General features: G+C 41.2%; 1 protein-coding gene across 1 annotated transcript in view; it reads left to right on the forward strand.

Moving 5' to 3' along the window:
* Positions 1-5180: 5180 nt before the first annotated feature.
* Tars3 (threonyl-tRNA synthetase 3) overlaps positions 5181-19025 on the forward strand; it is a 46404-nt gene continuing 32559 nt past the window's right edge. The window contains exons 1-7 of the mRNA XM_074062130.1: positions 5181-5588; positions 6592-6663; positions 7734-7924; positions 12538-12661; positions 13508-13629; positions 15892-16009; positions 18614-18678. Of these exons, the coding sequence (XP_073918231.1) occupies positions 5301-5588; positions 6592-6663; positions 7734-7924; positions 12538-12661; positions 13508-13629; positions 15892-16009; positions 18614-18678 (980 nt within the window). The 5' untranslated portion in view covers positions 5181-5300. The remainder of the gene's footprint in view (positions 5589-6591; positions 6664-7733; positions 7925-12537; positions 12662-13507; positions 13630-15891; positions 16010-18613; positions 18679-19025) is intronic.

Raw genomic sequence — 19025 nt, forward strand, 5'->3', positions numbered from 1 at the left:
ACTTGGGAGTCAGAGATCAAAAACTGAAGACCCTACCCAAAGCAAAAAAAGGCTTAGGAGAGTGCCTGCCTAGTAAGCCTGAGGCCCTAAACTCAAACCCTAGTACCACCAATAAAAAACAAAACAAAAACCTTAAAAAACTTTAAAGTGCTTGCTTGGTTAAATAATGCAGTCCTAGAGGTGACCCTTCTCCTCTGGTCCAGACTGGTGTCCTCTTAATGAAACCAGATTAGAGGAAGGGATTATTGCTGGATCTGGGGAAGCTGCTGTCACCAGTGATGGATCACTGCAGATTGCACTGCTATAATGAGATTGCTCCAAGCTGGTTTTCATGTTTACACCTGCAGGAACCTCTCAGTCACCTCAGGACATCGCCTTGGCTGGGGCTGCAGGAGGTGATCAGTTCTTCACTCAGTCACACTTTCTGTCCCTCTCCTCTGTATCTGCTGATACCAGTGAGTTATAATGGTGGGGTCCTTCTACTTTCTAGAAGTCATCTCACGACCATAAGCAGGTAATAAGGACTGATTTAAAGGAGCTCCAATTGGTCTGACATTTTTCCAGTTAGGAATTTGGTGAACAAAAATTGTAGTTATCATAATATTCTTGCCACTTGGGTCTATAGAAAAAATTAGATCTTTTTCTACACTATCTGTGTGGAAGATTTACTTTTCAGGAAATCAAAACTCCTTTGAGTGATATGGTAGGAACCACCTGAAAAAACTGCCTAGCTTAGCTTCTGACCTCATATGTGACTGAGAAACAACTTGACGTCACTGTACTCCATTGTAGAGTTCTGGGGCTTTGAGATTTTGGAGCCTTGCTAACCCTGGAGACACCGCCAATCCTAGAGTTAGCCAATTCCTAGAGACAGCAAAGAACTGTCAGGAAATCTTACTTTTCAGATGCAACCCAACCAATCTAGAGACCACACTCCAACTGCCTCCTTCAGGCCACTGTCCATCTGCCCTAATCACCGCAGACCCAGGTACCAGACCACTGAGTACAGGGCCTTTAACCCAGAAATCCACTCCAATTATTCAAACAGACCCAGTCCTAAACCTGCTTATCCTGTCTCTCCAGTTCCTTTCCATGGAAACCACAAAAAAGACTCTTGTCCATTTGAGCACATGATAAAAGCAAGAGCACACAAGGGAGGTATGAGGATAAGTAAGACACCTAAAAAATTAGCTAGCATTTGTTGCCCTCAATGCAGAGAAACTAAAAGCAACTGAGGCTAATAGGAAAAGGGGACCAGGAACGAGAGAAAAGGTTAGATCAAAAAGAATTAACCTAGAAGGTAACACACATGTACAGGAAATTAATGAGTCAACTCCCTGTATAGCTATCCTTATCTCAACCAGCAAAAACCCTTGTTCCTTCCTATTATTGCTTATACTCTCTCTTCAACAAAATTAGAGATAAGGGCAAAATAGTTTCTGCTGGGTATTGAGGGGGTGGGGGGAGCGGGAGGGGGCGGAGTGGGTGGTAAGGGAGGGGGTGGGGGCAGGGGGGAGAAATGACCCAAGCCTTGTATGCACATATGAATAATAAAAAAAATAAAAACTTAAAAAAAAAAAGACTCTTGTCCATATTTGCCTCCAGCCCCCCCCTCTTCTCGGTAACTATAAGCAATGAGCTATCTTTCCAGTGACAATCTGCTGATCAATAACAGTAATAATCAATAAAACCTGCATTTATAAACACCCATTGAAAGCACAAACCTGGGGCTGAGCTGTGATAATAACAGTGCGAAGCAGTTTGCCTTCGTGAAGAATGGGGCCAAGGCAGTCAGAATCCCTGACAAATTCTCACCACCGGCAACTTCCCTAAATGGGTCCCTCATTGAAACTTCTAAGAGAAATAGTGCCATCTTATGGTGATATTTTGTGGTCTCTGATTTCTTAGGCCTTTTTTTTTTTTTAATTTCTAGATCTATTTTAGTCTCACAGTAAAGTCAAGCAGAAAGCACAGAGATTTCCCATATACCCCTTGCTCTGCTACATGCACAGCTACATGTCTCCCCTACTATCGACATCCCCACTGGAGAAGTACGTTTGTTCCGATGGATGAACTTACATTATATATTATACATCGCTATCATCCACAGACATCCTGCTCTAGGCTTCACTCCTGGTATTGTACATTCCGTGAGTTTGAAAACATATGTAGCAACATGTATTTGCCACTGGAGTATCATAAAGAATGGTGTCAAGGCCCTAGAAATCTGTGTTCTGTCTATTAAAACCCCTGGCAACCACTAAGCTTTTTACTGTATCCATAGTTTTGTTGCAGGCCATTTTTACTCTTAAGATGTTCTTTATTTGGCTGCCCACTTTGGGCTTGGGTGCAGGATATAGAATAGTGGTGAATAAGATAGCCAACCTCCCAACCCCAGAGAAGAGGTGCAAGTAAAGTCAGAAAAAGTCAAGTAGAGGAATACATAAAAGACGTGAGAGGAGAAGGGGGTGGGGTGCCTTATCTAGAATGGGGAGATAGCATACAAGTAAAACCTCCAGGATGAAAAGAAGTCAGATGTCAAAAGTGGACAGAAGATCTTGACAGGCAGAGACCTGGAATGGTAAAATCTCAGAGGCAGGAAAGAGTGAAATGGATCTGAGAGAACCATGAACTAGCACACCAGGTTTCAGGACATGGGATTCACAGGATAATGTTGGGGGGCCACTGTGAGCTTAGTCTTGCTGGTCTGGAAGGTCCTGATAAGAAACTGGGATTTTACTCAGTTTGCAGTGGGAAGCTTTACTTAGAGTAACATAATCTGACAGATGTTTTAAGAAGCCTACGTTTGAACACCTGGTCACTCTTTTTCCTGAATCATTTGGATGGGAGTTACGTGTATCATGACTGAATGCTTGAGCTTGCTTTTTTCTTCAATGGAGATATCCTCTCATGATACAATTCATGAGTTTACACGGATCCCAATTCTAAATGATCCCCATAGGATCGTTTCTTCTCTTCTCTCATTCCATATTTGCATCTTTCTTCTACAATGAGAGCCCTCAATCCCAACATCAGCACACTTACTCCTCAATCACACAGCACATTAAAGGTTATTTCTGAATCCTTCCACCCATACCACTGCAGTGATCAAACCTGAAAAGACTTCAGTATGCTTTCCCTCCCTGATCAAGACTATAGATAAAAACTCAGTTATTCTAATATGTTCAGTTTGGTTAAGATAGCATTTGAATTAAAATTAATTTTATTGGCTGGCAGAGTGGCTCAAGTGGTGGAGTGTCTGTCTAGCAAGTGTGAGGCCCTGAGCTAAGCTTCAGTACCACCCCCCCCAAAATTAAGTGTATTTATTTCAATTTGCTTTCAACTTAATCTTACTCCCTTTCACATCTAGTGGTTTAATTTGAGTTTTGAATATGTGGAACATTTGTATACTTTCAAAAGTTAAAACTATGCAAAAGGATACATCCAGAAAGTATCATTCTCTGCGGTGTTCCCCTGCTCTCCCAACTTCATTTCCCTTTTCCTGACTCCTTGCAGACAACCAACTTCATTGTTTGCTAGTTTATCCTTCCCTTTCTTTGTTACGGTATTTTTTTCTATCTTTTTTTTTTTTTTGGCAGTATTGGGGTTTGAACTCAGGACTTCCTAGGCGGGCTTTCTATCACTTGAGCCACTCTGTTAGCATTCTTCCATTTCTGCTTGCAATGATAAGGAGATATACACGTTTTCTCTTCTTTCCTTCACAGCATGTAATATAAGTGTTCTTTTGAACTTCAATTTTTTTAACTTTTTAATATCTCCTGGAAGTCACTCTATATCAGTTCTTAGAGATCTTTCTACCCAGCACGCTGACTGAACCAATCTCCTGTGTGGTATTTTACAATGATGAACAATCCCACTTCGGATTTTTGTGCAGATGCATTTTTGTATTCTTGGAAGTGTATGTTCAGAATAAATTCCCTGAATTGAGATTGCTGGGTTGAAGAAGAAATGTATACAGTAGGTCCACCATAACCATGCATTCAACAGACCATGAGTTCACTAGACCTCAGATTGAAAGTATTTTAAAAAACTGCATGTGTACATAAGCAGACTCTTCCCTGCCATTTTCCTCTGTATGACACAATTATTTACATAGCATTTACATTGTTTTAGGTATTTTAAGTCATGTGAAGATAATTAAAGAAATGAGGAGGGTATGTGCAGGTTATATGTAAACACTACACCATTTTATATGAGACTTAAATATCTATGCGATATCTATGTGGGAAGGGGGTTCTGGAACCAGTCCCCCATAAATACCGAGGGACAACTGTAAGCAGTTTTATTAGCTACTGTCATTGGCTTATCTTGTTGTTCTTTTTGTAGCTTTTGAATTGATAACTTATTTTCATTCTTTTGTTTTTTTAATCAATATAGGTATTAGTTATGACTTTTCCTGTGTTCCACGTATTCTGTATATTTGCAGTGTTTTCATTATATGCATTTTAAAGAAATTTTATACTTTCTCTTTGTGCTTCTCCTTTCAAAGAGTTGTTTAAGAGATAGCTTTAAAATTTCCATGTGGAAGGTTATGGAACCGGCTCTTGGGAGCTGTTTGTGAGTCCAGGTAACTTAATCTGCTTAACTTTTTCCCCTCGGCTCCTCCTTCCACACAAATTCTGCTCTGAGCCTGGCATTCATCTACCCTTCCACCTTTCTGATACCCAATCTTTATTTTCCGGAACAATCTCTCCCTTTCTTAACTACTAAGAAAAGAAATCCAAGATAAATGCTTATGGCATTTATTACTTGTATCACATCGTTCAGACATGTTTGGCTAAATTTTACCAAATTTGAAAGGCACCAGAGTCTTAGGGCATAGAAACTGGCATCAGATTGTCGAGGTTTGAATCCCAGCTCAGTCATGCAGTGGCTTTGTGACCTTGGTCAAGTGACAAATCCTCTCTCTGCCTCAATTTCTCCAGCTATAAACGGTTGTGATAGTTTCAACAGAATAGCACGACTGCTGGTAGCGTCTGGACACGTCTCGGAACGACAGAGAAGTCCATTCAGTGACCCCACCGCAACTGTCCAAGCCCAAGCCACAATCCCCAACTTACCAGGGCACCTAGCCTTGGACGCAGCCCCACCCCCTCCGGTAGCCCCGCCCCTCGGCGCCCCGCCCCTTGCAACGTGCCAGTCTGGACTCCGCCCCCTGCGTTGCGCGGAGCTGCGGTCTCGCCTGGTCTTCGGGTCGCCAGACCTTGGTGGAGTCGCGCGATTGTCTTTGCCACCGCCGCTGACACAGCCGGGCGTGGGTGCCGGAGGGAGGTGGCACCATGGCGGCCGAGGCCCTGGCGGCGGAGGCCGTGGCCTCGCGCCTGGAGCGGCAGGAGGAGGACATCCGCTGGCTGTGGGCGGAGGTCCAGCGCCTGAGGGACGAGCAGCTGAAGGCGCCCGACGCGTGCCAGGCGGAGGGGCCGTGCCTCTCGCGCGAGGTGGCGCAGCTGCGGGCGGAGAACCGCGACCTGCGCCACCGCCTGTACCGCCTGCGGCTGTGCCTCGCCGAGGAGCTGAGCCACCGGGCCACGCGGGGGGACGCGGGGCGCGCGGCTGCGAGCGCGCAGGTAACCGGGCGGGCGCTGCGGCCGTGCGCGCGTAGCGGCTTTCGGCTCACTGAGCGCGGGGGCGGGAGCGGGCGTGGCCCCGGTGCCCCGCAGTGTGTGGTGTGCTGAGCCACAGAGCTTGGCGCGCGTGTTCCCAACCCCGGTACCCCTACCCTGCTGCAGTCTGGGGAAAACGCTAGATTGCTGTCAATCACCATATGACCCCAATCGGTGACAGTTCTCATCTCAGCTCTTCCATTAGACAGCCTGCCATGCATTTCTTTTTCACTAGCAGAAATAGTGCTTTGATTTATTTGGCAAAAGGCTGGAGTAGTTAAGATTCAATAATTACTTGGGCAGAAACACCCTCAGCTTCTGTTCCCTCTGGTGGCTGGTTCTGAGCTGTTTAGGACATGTGGTTATATTTAGTTAGTTCTCTTGTTTTGGTGGTCTGTCTTGAGGGGTGATGCATATAGTTAACATTACGTAATACAACATTTTAATAGTTTAGATTGTTTAAGGACAGATTGTCTTTTTGTAAAATAATAAGCTGAGTGCTGAAGGCTTTCTCAGACTGTGAGATGTTCTTTAGTTCTTTGCCAGGGGTAACTGGGGTGCTAGCAACATCTTAAGGAAATAGTGTGTTGAAAGTCTCTGATAGTGGCTACACATTTTTCAGGGACCTTATGTGTTTGAAGTTTAGGACGGATTTTTTTTTTTTTAATCCCAGGAGTTTGTGAATGCTAGGCATGCACTTAACCACTGAACTCTTATCTGTAGCTACGTGTGCCTGTTAAAGTTAAAATATATTAAGTGTGCTTAGTGAGAACGTGACATGCACAGACAGGAAGGACTGACCCTGGAAAAATGAACCCTTGAGGGTTGTAGGTAAGTGATGGTCAGGATCACCCAGCTCTGAACCTCTAAGTATTGGGCATTTGCAACCTGCTGGCATGTCTCCTACTTCCTCAGGTTTCAGATGTGTTTCCCTTAACAAGCCTTTATTGTGTCATTTATCTTTCAGCCTCCTTCTAGTCAGAGTCAAGAAAAAGACACTAAAAAGAAGAAATTGAAGGAAAGTGAGCCTGAAAGTGAGGTAAGTCATTGCTATGGAAATAACATAAAATTACCTGAACTTTTAAATATGGGCATGCAGCATTTTATGAGAACATAATTACTAATTAAATTTTTATTTGAGCCACATTTAATTGTCTTAATTAGAACTGCACTAGCCACCCAGCTAGCTCCTCAGTCTGAGGTGTGATAGCAGACCTCTTTGGTGTTAAGGAAACTAGCTAACCACTTTTTAAACTATAAATCATTAAAGCAACCACAAAGTATTTATTACACATCAGCATCTGGTAGGAACAAAGGAAGAATATCTGGTCTCAAAGAGATGGGTCTGGCTAAGGAGTTCAGACAAACACAGGAGAAACAACTAGAGAAAAAGTGAAATGGGCCAGTTGACCCTCTGTATCTTCAGGATCTGTTCCACAGTTCAACAAATTATGAGTTAAAAATGTTTGGGAAGGAGCTGGGATGTAGCTTGGTGGTACAGCGCTTGCCTAGCATGTGTGAGGCACTGGGTTCGATCCCAGCACCAAAAAAGAAAAGACAAAAAAAAAAATGTTTGGGAAAAAAATGCATCTTTACTGAATGTACACACACTTTTTGGGTCACTTCTCCCTCAACAATAGAGTATGAAAACTTTAATATTTATGTTATATTAGGTATTGTAAGTTGTCTAGACATGATTTAAAGTGGGTGGTCTGTGTAGGTTCTGTACAAACACTACACCATTTTGTTTAAGGATCTTGAGCATCCATGGACTTTGGTATCTTTGGGCTCCTGGAATCAATCTCTGTGAATACCGAGGGATGGCTGTATATAAATGTGTTGTGTCGTGTGATGGTGTACACATTCTGTAAACAGTGGAAAAGCAGGCACCAGTGAATGTAGTAATTAGAGGAGGCAGCCTTAGAGCTAAGGCGTTAGATAGATAAGTGGGGAGGGATCTTCTGGAAGGGAAAGTAGAGAGAGAGAGAGAGAGAGAGGAGAGACCTGTGTATGCTGAGAAGGCAGTTGGGGGCAGAACCGACCTAGAGAGCAGCAGCTAGCAATAAGTGGACTGTGGGTGTTCACCTCATTGTATCGTAATGATTTCAGGTGAAACAACCAAATTTTATAAAAGGAAGATTGAAGCTTTTTGAAACATTGAAGAAAGATCATCAGCTGTTACTTGCGACATGTGAAAAGGAAAATACAGGCAGTGTGATTACAGTGAGAATGGCTGGCGGGAAAACAGTACAAGGGCAAGTTTGGAAGACAACACCTTATCACGTGGCTGCTGAGATCAGGTAAAGCATGTGGCTTGGAGAAGATATCCAGTATTGAGTAATTGTACCAGAACCAGGTGAAAATGTTTTCTTAGGGTCTACTAAACTATTTTTTCTTATTATTAAATAAATTAACTGTAATGAATATTTTTCTCTGACTTCTAAAAAGGCCACTTGAATATGCAATATCTTCTTCAAAAAGTTCAAATTCAAAGTTTTAACAAAAATGTATAGTACAGAAAAATATTTATACTCCTTGTCAGACCATATTACACTGATCTTATTCATCAGTCAAGTAATTTCCATGAATTTTTTCAGGTCCTTGTGAAGTTATACTGTTTTAGTTAATGTTAATTCCTAGCATTAAATATAACCATATGGAAACCATAGCTCAAAACTACCATGTAAATAATATTTTATTATTTAAAAAACAAACTGAAGGCCAGGCACCGGTGGGTCACTTGGCTACTTGGGAGACAGAGATCAGGAGGATTATAGTTTGAAGGCAGCCCGGGCAAATAGTTCAAGAGACCCTGTCTCAAAAAAAAAAAAAAACTTCACATAAAAGGGCTGGTGGAGTGGCTCAAGGTGTAGGCCCCAAGTTCAAACCCCAGTAACACACAAACACACGCACACACAAAAACAACCCAAAAACTGAACAGTTGAAATCTTCAGATTTCTTTTGAAAACCATAGCTAAGGTCTTTCTGTTTCATCCTGCTATATCATGTGACTTACAGGCCTTCCCAACTCATTTCTGTGTTTTCCAGCAGAGACCATGTACTAAGAAAAAGGGAGTTTTGAGGAAAAAAAAAAGTAGTTTATATTTTTTCATGGAGAGTCAGGTTGCATCTTGAGTGTGTTAAGTAAAACTGTGGTCTCCAGGCCAGCATCACTGGCATCACCTGTAAACTTGTTAGGAAAGCAAATTCTTGCGTCCTACCTCAAACCTCCAGAGTCAGTCAGCTGTCTTGTTTTTCTGAACCTTCCAGGGGCTTCTGATAAAAACTAAAGCTTAAGAATCACAGAATTAGGTTAACCTGCAGCAGAGCTGCCAAGATAGTGGCTTAAAGAAGGTAGATATCCGGTAGTCTCACCTAACAGTCTAGAGGTGACCAGTCAAGGCTGATAGACATTTCTGATCCTTCCAATCACTTATGGGCCCAGTTTCCCTCTGCCTTCATCCCGTAGGGTTTATTCATGTCTTAAGATTGGAAGTTGGGATCCATCTGTGGACCCGCCTGCAAGCTGGGAGAGGGGAAGCTGAAGAACAGTGCAGGATTCAAATTCCATTTACATCCCATTAGTTTACAGTTAGTCACATGGCTGCTTCTAGCTATAAGAGAAAATGGAAATGTACCTCCTGATGGTCAGCCCCATGTCCAGCTAAAACATTTTAGCCTTGAAAAGAATGGTTTGGGAACAATGGGCTACAGTCCACCCCTCCAACATCCAGCTATCTCTGGGTGCCCAACACCCAGAGTATCCACACTCACCTCCTCCCAAGTGAGACAACTCCAGGCCCATAGCTCAAAGCTCAAGATTTCCAAATGATGTGCACAATGCCTCATCAAGCTACCTCCTGTATCCCAGTAGCAAATGAACAGAGAAATGTGCTCAGTGACATGTGTGTATAGTAAACAAAGACAAACACAATTAAGCTGTCTTTTTTGGGAGAAAAGGAGAAACATAACAGTGATGTACAGCAAACTCTTATTCACAGCAATTGTGATACCCACAGTTGGTGCCCGGACCAGGCCCCTGGTCACCCTTTGTTCTCTAGAAGCAACTCTTTTGCTCAGAGACCTCTGTGGGCCTGAATTTTCCTTTTGGTGAAGTTAATTATTGTCCAGTACCCTCATCTGAAGTATGAGAGCATTTGTCCTCTTGGTGACTGTATAGTTTGCACAGCTCTGTTCTTGTAGGTGTATTCTTGGGAGCTGAAGTTTACTTTAAGGATCACTCACAGGTATTTCTAAGCTGGGCTTGTAGTTTTTTGATAAGACAGTTCCCTCAAATGGTTAACTGTAGTAACTGGCTTCTCATCTGTCTGCTGGTAATCAGTCTGCATGAAGGTAATCTCACTTAAAGAATCCTTTTAGACAAGAGATTCTTTATGCTCTCTTTCATGACTTTTGTACTTGACTCATTCCTCTCTCAGTTGAGTGGACCAAGATCCTATGAAACATCAGGCTTGTGGGAGGGCAGCACCCTTTCTGTCTAATTCTTGCAATTCCACTGTCCCATTTGTCTTTATGTGTGGCTTTTGACAAGCGTTGTCAGTGCCTGTTGTTTGGGACAAAAGATTGCCTTTACAGTCTTGCACAGACCCACATCTATGAACTCTTAGCCAATTTGAGTTACAGACCACAAGTACAGAGAGCCATCCTTGGCAAAACCCTGTCCCTTCCTTCTTATAAATTGGATCATTCTCATCTGAGCTTATCTCATTCTGGTGGTATCTTGCTAAAAACAGCAAGAAGTTATCCAGTGCAGTGTATACCAACATTCTGCCTTTTTGTGTCTGCTTCCTCCTGTGCTACTGTAACACATGGTTTGTCTAATGTTTTGTAATTCTTTGACAAGAGGTATTGGATTTCTGCATTTTATTTTCTACTTCCTGTAACCCACTGCTTCTTTGCCAAGTTAGTGCCATATGGTTTACTGTAAATATGTGCAGGTTCTTATTTCTCTGTTATTAAGATACAGGCTAAGAGCTGCTGCAACAGAGAAAGGTAGCTCAAAAACTCAGTGATTTAAATATGGTCAAGATCTCTTTCTCATAAAGCAGTTGGGAGGTGAGTGGTTCAGGTTTATATATAGACAGCATGTCTCAATGTAGTCATTCAGGGACCTACATTCTTTCCATCTTGTTGCTGAGCCATCTGTAACAATATTGCCCTTATCTCCATGGTCCAGAGATAACGGCTCATGTGTGTTCCTGCTACACATCATCTCTGCTTGTATCCATTGTCTTAGTCTTGGTCACATGGCCACATGTCACTGCAAGGGAGGCTGTAAAACTGTTTGCATGGAAGGAGAGGATGCATTTGAGGAATCATGGTTAGCTCTGTCACAGCCAGCAAGAGGAAAATGAAATCCTCCTTCATTAGTAACAACAGTTAAATTTATTCTCATGTAAACATTATTTAATCTTAGTATAAATGTAAAAGGTAGGCCCCATAATCCCCATTTTGAAGATGAGAAAAGTGAGGCTTAGAGAAGTGGGCTCCTCACCACTATGCTGTACTACTTTTCAAGTTAATCACAGAAGTGCCAACTAAAGCATTGCATTGTAGAGAGGACATGATTTCGCAGTACCTAACATTACAGCAGAGATACTCTTGCACCTCTGCCGGTAGGAAGACTTGACATTAAACTGCAATGTAAATCATTAAAAATGCATTTCCTGTGACATAGCAGTTTTATGAGAGTTTTTCCTGAGAAGATAATTGGGCACTATGATGTGTGTTCAAGAATGTTTATGCAACATTACAATTGCCAAAAAATAAAAACCCAAAACCCACAAAGAAATAACCAAAATTTCCAACAAGTTTTGGTTCTTTGCAATTATTAAGTAGCATGTTTTAGATGTCTACAAAGACACTACAGAATGGTACTGTTGTTAAATTTCTTGATATGTGTGGATATATCAAACAGTGTGGAAAGGAATAGAACAAAATATTAACAGTAATTTCTGGGTGGTGGGATTGTGGATGGGGTTACGTACTTTTCTGTGCTTCCCAGGTTTCTTAACTATTTTTCTCAATAATTTGCAAATGATAAACATTTTTTAAAAGATAAACAGACAAAAAGAAAAAGGTTAATACCTCAACAGAAAATATTGCACGGGTGCGTGTCATTTACCCTAGCGAGTCCACTTCTGTGGACTTTTCCATTAAAGACACAAAGGTGTAGTGCGTGGGTGTCTGTGTGTTGTTCCCTGTGGTAGCAAAGCTAAAGGCAATCTAAATGTGCAGAAATGGAGGCTTCTTTAATAAATGTGACATTTCCAGACTGCTTTGGAAGTCTGTCTGGTGACATGGCAGTGGAAAAGCAGGCTATAAAATTATGTTGGTGACTATGTTTTTTTTTTTTAAAAAAAAGTTAGGAATGGGCAGTTATAGAATAAAGACTGGTCATGTACCAAAATATTACCAGTAGTTGTTTCGGGGTAGTGAGATTTATATGTGATTTTAATATTATTCTTTGTGCTTTCTTTTCTTATTTTATTTTTTGGTGGTACTAGGGCTTGAACCCTGGGCCTCACATTTGCTAGTCTGGGGCTCTACCAGTTGACCCACACCCGCCTTCCTTTTTGCTTATTTTTCAGACAGGTTCTCCTATTGTTTGCCCAGGGCTGGCCTCAGACCACGATCCTTCTATTTCTACCTCCAGCGTAGGTGGGATTACATCTGTACACCAGCATGCCTAGCCCTATTTATTTTGTAAGTTTCTAAAATAGCAAACATATTATTACTTTTATACATAAAATAATTGTTACAGAATGGAAAAAATATCTGTTATATTAGTTTATACTAAAAAACGCCCTGGAAATTATTTTAATCTTTTCTTGTACTGGACCATGGTAGCATGTGATAACAGTAACTCTTAAATGACTTTTCTTTTTGCTAGTCAAGAAGTGGCTGAAAACACAGTAATAGCCAAAGTCAATGGTGAATTATGGGATCTGGACCGCCCTTTGGAGGGGGATTCCACTCTGGAGCTGCTGATGTTTAATAATGAGGAAGCTCAAGCTGTAAGTATTGGAAACCAACCAACCAACCAACCAACCAAATTTGGGGTCTTTATATCATAAACTATGTTATGGAAGAGGCCAAATATCAAAGTCAAGAATGATGAAACTTTGGGCCTTTTAATATTTAAAAGTACAATGTGGTGTTTAATAAGTATTTCATGAATATTTTTGGAATGTGCATATATATATATATATATATATATATATATATATATACATACAGTTATATACAGTATATAAATATATGTCAGTTTAGTAGTCCATATTTATTCTTAAAATAATTGTTTTCTTAAATTAGAATATTTTAGCTATTATGTATTTGAAAGAAAATTTTAGTAGACTCTTAAAAATATATCTGCCTTGTAATTTAATATGTATAGAATTGGAAAAAATCAAAAATTCTAATATCTTTTAAATAACTTACAAGTGGTATTTTCTAGAACAGAAATTCCACATTTTTATGTAGGCTTCTGATATACATTGATACATTGCCACCTTAAGGCACTCCTTGCCTTTCTTCCCGCACCAGGCCTAAGCTGGATTTCCGTGCTGCACTCTGTGCTGTGTTCCTGGTACACAGTCTCATCCCCACACTTACAGGCACAGAAGGGAGTGAAGCAGCTATGTCTGTAGTTGTAGTACACAGCAGACTTAGGCAAATGGCTCTGCTGGAACTCCAGGGAGGGTGCAGAAAGTGTTCTTTTCCAATGGGCATTGAAGACACTTTTCAAATGTCTTGGCATTTATCCCCTTAACTTTTATCTGCTTGCTTACTGGTACTATTTTTCTTCAATTGTCCCATGACATAATTTCATAGAGGATGACGTCTCTGTCCTGCATGTGCAGGTGTACTGGCACTCCAGTGCTCATATTCTCGGGGAGGCCATGGAACTTTACTACGGAGGCCACCTGTGCTACGGTCCACCCATTGAAAATGGATTTTATTATGACATGTTCATTGAAAACAGGTAACACTGCTACATACTGCCTTCCGAATGCATGTGTTTATAGTTCACTCTTTGTAATAGTTTTGTATTAGCTTGCTCACTAAATATTGCATAATACAAGTATACATTGGTTAACTGTTTTTTTTGAAAATGGTTTTTTAATAAATTTAGAAAAGACATTGAATGTCTTCTTTCAATGTTTTCTTTCTTTTCCCCAGAAGGATGTGATGCACTGTTTATTTAATGTGGGCTTGCTAAAGCATTATGCTAAGTAAGGGCAGAGTCACAAACTTTTCACTTCTTCACACAATTACTGAAGATGCTGTCAATCTCAGCCAACATGTCATATACTTGAGTGCTAGGCAGGGATGGTGTACCAAAACTTCACATTCCATAGGTCTGTGCCTGAAGTCATTAACAGCCAGCTCTTCCCTCCTCCACCGTGCCTTGTATCCCTCATAACTCCGATGCCACCAACTGCCTTCCAGTTCCCCCATAACTCCCCCCATCCAGCAGCCCAGTCTAGTTCTGCTGATTTTTATCTCCTAAATACTTCTGTCCTCTCCTCTCCTCTCACTTCTGCCTTAACTTAGACCCATAACATCTCTTGCCTGGACAAGTCCAGTGCGTTTGCCCCTTGCCTGTCACTCCCATGCTCCTTAATGACCTCGCTAACTGAGCATCCAGCACTCTGTAGCTACTACCTACAGGCCTGTCCAGTTGGAACTGTTTTTACTCCAGACTTTGAATTGTGATTACCTACAATACTCTGACCTCAAATGTGTAGGGTTTTTTTTTTCCACACAAACGACCAATTCTTCAACTCTCAGGACACCAGCTATGTGTCCCGTAATTCATTCAATTCTGACACTACCCAGAGTCAGTGCATAGGCTGTGAGTTGAGGGCCTCATACCCTCAAGGGTGCCCCCACTTAAGGTGTTGGTCATAGGTCAGGAGCTCCCATATGTCTGACCCACCCCATGACCTATTCCTTGGGTTCAGTAACTTGCTAAAATGGCTCACAGAACTGAGTAAGATACCTTAGTTAAGTTTACCAGTTTATTATAAAGGATATTACAAAGGGTACAGATGACCAGCCAGATGAAAGAGATGCACAGGGCAAGGTATGCTGGGAGGATGTGGAGCTTCTGTGTCTCTTTGGCTGTACCACCTCTTAGCACCTAGTTGTGTTCACCAACCCAAGAGTTCTGTGAGCCCTGTCACTTGGAGGTTTTGTTGCATAGGTGCAATTGATGAAACTGTTGGCCATTGATAATTAATTCAATCTCCAGCCCCTCTCCCTTCCCTGGCTAAAAGTTCCAGCCCTGTAATTTTGCCATTGCTCCCTTTGGCATCAGTTCCCATCTGGCTCCAAGGACCCCAGTCAGCTCATCAGCACCCAAAAGATACTCTTACCATGCCAGAGAGTCTGTCATATTACAGTATGGCATTCAGTGGCATCTCTTGTTTCCACGACTCTAGGGTTCACTTGAGCTGGTGGTTCAGCAGTGAACTCATGGAGCCACCATTCCATTAGGGGAAGACAGACAGTAAACAGCCGTCATCAGCAGGTGGTGATGAGTATGTGAAGGAAAATAAACAAGGCAGGAGGAGTTGTATCTCATGGCAGGCAGATGGTCAAGAAGAGGTGAAGTGCCATTGAGAGAGGCCTGAATGTAGAGAGAGTATGAGCCCTGAGGAAACTGGGGTGGGAGGTGTTTGCAGACATTTGGAGGAGAAAAATCTCATGCTTGTCTGGGCTGTGCACATCTGTTTGAGAAATGGCAAGGAAACCAGTGTGGCAGGAGGGCCTGAGTTCCAAGCAGGAGCTACTGGGAGGTCCGTTCTTCCATAGTGTGAGCACTGTGACAGCAGTCCTCCTCCCAGGTGGCTCCCTCAGCCACAGAGGGCAGGACATGGTAAGACCTAACTATAACTCTTTGGAACAAAAACCATAAATACCTGAAGCATAAGGAAGACTACACAGAAGCAGGCCTCAGAGGAACTTGCAGTCCCACTGGGGAGTCTCCTGCTAGGAGTTTCCCTCAGGTCTCAGCAGAGAAGAAAGATCACTACAGCATCTTCCCGTGCTCTGGTCTCCCTCTCAGGAGGAGGAGCATCTGTTCTGTGCATGAGTGCTCCACTCCCTGACGTCATGGTCCAGTAAAACACCAATCCATTTAGCAAGTGTGTCACCTAGGGAAGATGGCCACAGGTCAGAGGAGAAAGGGAAGTACAGAGGGTCTGGAAGGTCTGTGTTGATATTGGACTCTTCTTTTCAGAGCAGTGTCCAGCACTGAGCTGTCAGCCCTGGAGAACATATGTAAGACCATCATCAAAGAGAAGCAGCCTTTTGAGAGATTGGAAGTCAGCAAGGAAACCCTCTTGGAAATGTTTAAGGTGCCTGGGGAAACTTCAATAAAAGCCTTTAACTAGGAGTGTTAGAAGTAATTAATGTAGACTAGCTTTTCCTCCCTACCTGTATAATTGGCTGTTGTTCTCCATGTTGTTCCATATTCTGAAACTTGCTGTGCGGTTGTTACTCATCACTTGCTGTGATGTTTCTGTTTCCTCAAAAATTGCAGGCAGATGTAGGTAAAGGGCTAATGAAGAATTACCATATGTGTGTCTATAAATCTGGTTAATTCTGAGTATTATTAATACATGACTACTGGGAGTACTTACTCTGTTTTATGGAATAACATGTTGCCTGATTTTAGAATTGAAAATAAAGGCAACTAAGAGCATTAAACTAGAAAAACTCTGACTATCAAATTCAACAACTTTTACAATTCCACACAAAATTGTGCCTTTTTCTCTTGGGGGAAGTTTTCTGTGAATTTTTTTTTTTAAGGTTTTAACATAGGGCTGGGAATGTTCCTGTGGTAGAGCACTTGTGTAGTAGGTGTGAGGCCCTGGGTTCAATCCCTACCATGGGATAAATAAGATTTTAACATTAAATTAAAACTTTAACATTATATTGTTTTGACTAATTTACTTAAATATATTACTAATTATTTTTAAATCTACACATCCGAGAAAGCACATATTTTGAAAAGCGCAGTATTGTTAGTTTTTTGGGACTGAATTTAAAAAAATAGATTAGGTTTTGATAAAAGATTCATTTACTCTTTTTTGTGGCAAAATATATAAAATATAAAATTCACTGTCTTAATCACTTTCAAGTATACAATTCTGTGGCATTGATTACATTTGTGTTGTCAAACCATCACCACCATCCATCCACAGAACTTTTCATTTTCCAAAGCTAAAACTCTACCCACTAAAAAATAACTCTTCATTTCCTCTTCCTCCCAGTCCCTGGCAACCACCACTCTGCTTTCTTTTTCTATGAATCTGATGACTCCTGGAACCTTATCCAGTAGAATCATACAGTATTTGTCCTTTTGTGGCTGGCTTATTTCACTCAGCATAATGTCCTCAAGATTTCACTGTGGTTGTATCTTATGTCAGAATTTCATTCCTTTTTGAAGGCTGAATAATATCCTATTGTACGTTTATGCCAAATTTTGTTTATTAGTTTCTCCATCTGTGGTCACTTTTGACTGTTGTGAATAGTGCTTCTGTGAACCTGGGTGTGCAAATTTCTGTTTGAGATGCCTATTTTACTTCTTTTGATGTACACTCAGGAGTGGAATTGCTGAATGATGCGGCAATTCAACTTTTAGTTTTTTGGAGACCTGCCATGTCATTTCTCACAGCAGCTGTACCATTCACAGTCACCAGCGATGCACAAAGGTTCTGGGTTTTCTATATTCTTGCCAACACTTACTATTTTCTGTTTTTGTTGTTGTTTACAATAGCCATCCTAGAGGGTGTGAAATGGCATCTTACTGTGTGGATTTGATTTGTTTTTCTCTGACGACTTGGTGATGTCAGGCATCTTTTAAAGCACTATTGGCCATTGGGTATCTACTTTGGAGAATTCTCTGTTCAAGTCCTTTGCCCGTTTTTGAATGAGATTGTTTTTGCTTTTGTTTTGAGACGGGGTCTCACTATGTTGCCTGGGCTGGCTTTGAACTCCTGGGCTCAAGTGATTGATCTGAACCCCAAACAGCTATCTAGCCTCCAAGCAACTCTCCTACAGCATGCCTGGCTCTTTGTTTGCTGCTGAGTTCCTTACATACTCTTGATATCAGTCCCTTAACAGAGAGATGATACAAAAATATTTTCTTCCATTTTGTAGGTTGCCTTTTTTTGTAGCTTCTTTTAAGAACTAAACATATCAGCTTTTGTGAAGAAAAATGATTTGATTTGAACATGTATGTGTGAAGCAGTCACATCATACAAATCTGGGGATTTTTCCTCCCAACAACTACCTCTTTTAAGTAGTTATTTAATAGAAAGTACTTAGCATATACTGTTATAATAGCAATAAAAGCAGAAAAAAAGGAAAAGAAAAAATTACATTTGCTTTTTGAATGTAATGATATCACTTACTATAAACTTTGTGTCTTTACACAACTGAAGGATGTTGCTGTGTCTTTCTCAGAGTTGTATTAATTTCACATAATTAAAGTTGGATCTTCTAGACCAGTACTGTCCAGTAGAAGTATAGTGGAATCCACAAATCCAAGCCACATGTCTAATCTTGAATTTTGTGTCAACTACATTGACATTTTACTAAAAGTAAAACAATGGTGATACTAATTTTAATGAAATTTATTTAACCCAGTATATCACACATAGCCAGTGTGAAAAAAAAAAATGAACAAGCATTTTATATTCTTTTTTTCCCCACAGTACGCCTTTAAGGCCCTGTGTGTTTTGCACATCAATTCAGCTTAGTCACATTTTAAGTGTCCTTAGCCATTTGGGTTCCTGGGTCCCTGCTAAACAGAACAGCTCTAGGCTGTGAGTTCTTTGTGTCCATAGTGTTTCAGCCCCTTGAACATAGCAGACACCCTCTTAATGTTTCTTGGAAAAAGTAGTTTTCTCATTAAAACTTTGTATCATAATATGTAAATATGTTTTTCTTTGTAGTACAATAAATTTAAATGTCGCATTCTGAAGGAGAAGGTCAACACTCCAACTACCACAATTTACAGGTTTGTGTGCATAAATTTCAAACACTGCTTAATGGTAAATTGAAGGCATTAGTAAAAGAAGCAATTTGTTTTCTGATGGGGGGGTTGATCTTTTTGTAAAGTCGTGAAGTGGATATGCGAGTTTCGCTGTTAGCTCCAAAATGTTATCACCGGGGGAAATTCTACTTTTCTTGTTCTTAGCTGTCAGGATGGTACTGAAATCCAGTTTTCATTTTCTGATGTCAGCTCCAGTAGGATCTTTCTCCATATAGATGAGACTGTTTATTGTCCTTCTTTAAATGCTGCCCTATGGGTAATTGCCATTCCCCTTTCTGTGTGTTCCTGCCATCTGGTACTGCTAGAACCAT

Source organism: Castor canadensis, chromosome 19, assembly GCF_047511655.1.
Source record: "Castor canadensis chromosome 19, mCasCan1.hap1v2, whole genome shotgun sequence".
Taxonomy (NCBI): Eukaryota; Metazoa; Chordata; class Mammalia; order Rodentia; family Castoridae; genus Castor; species Castor canadensis.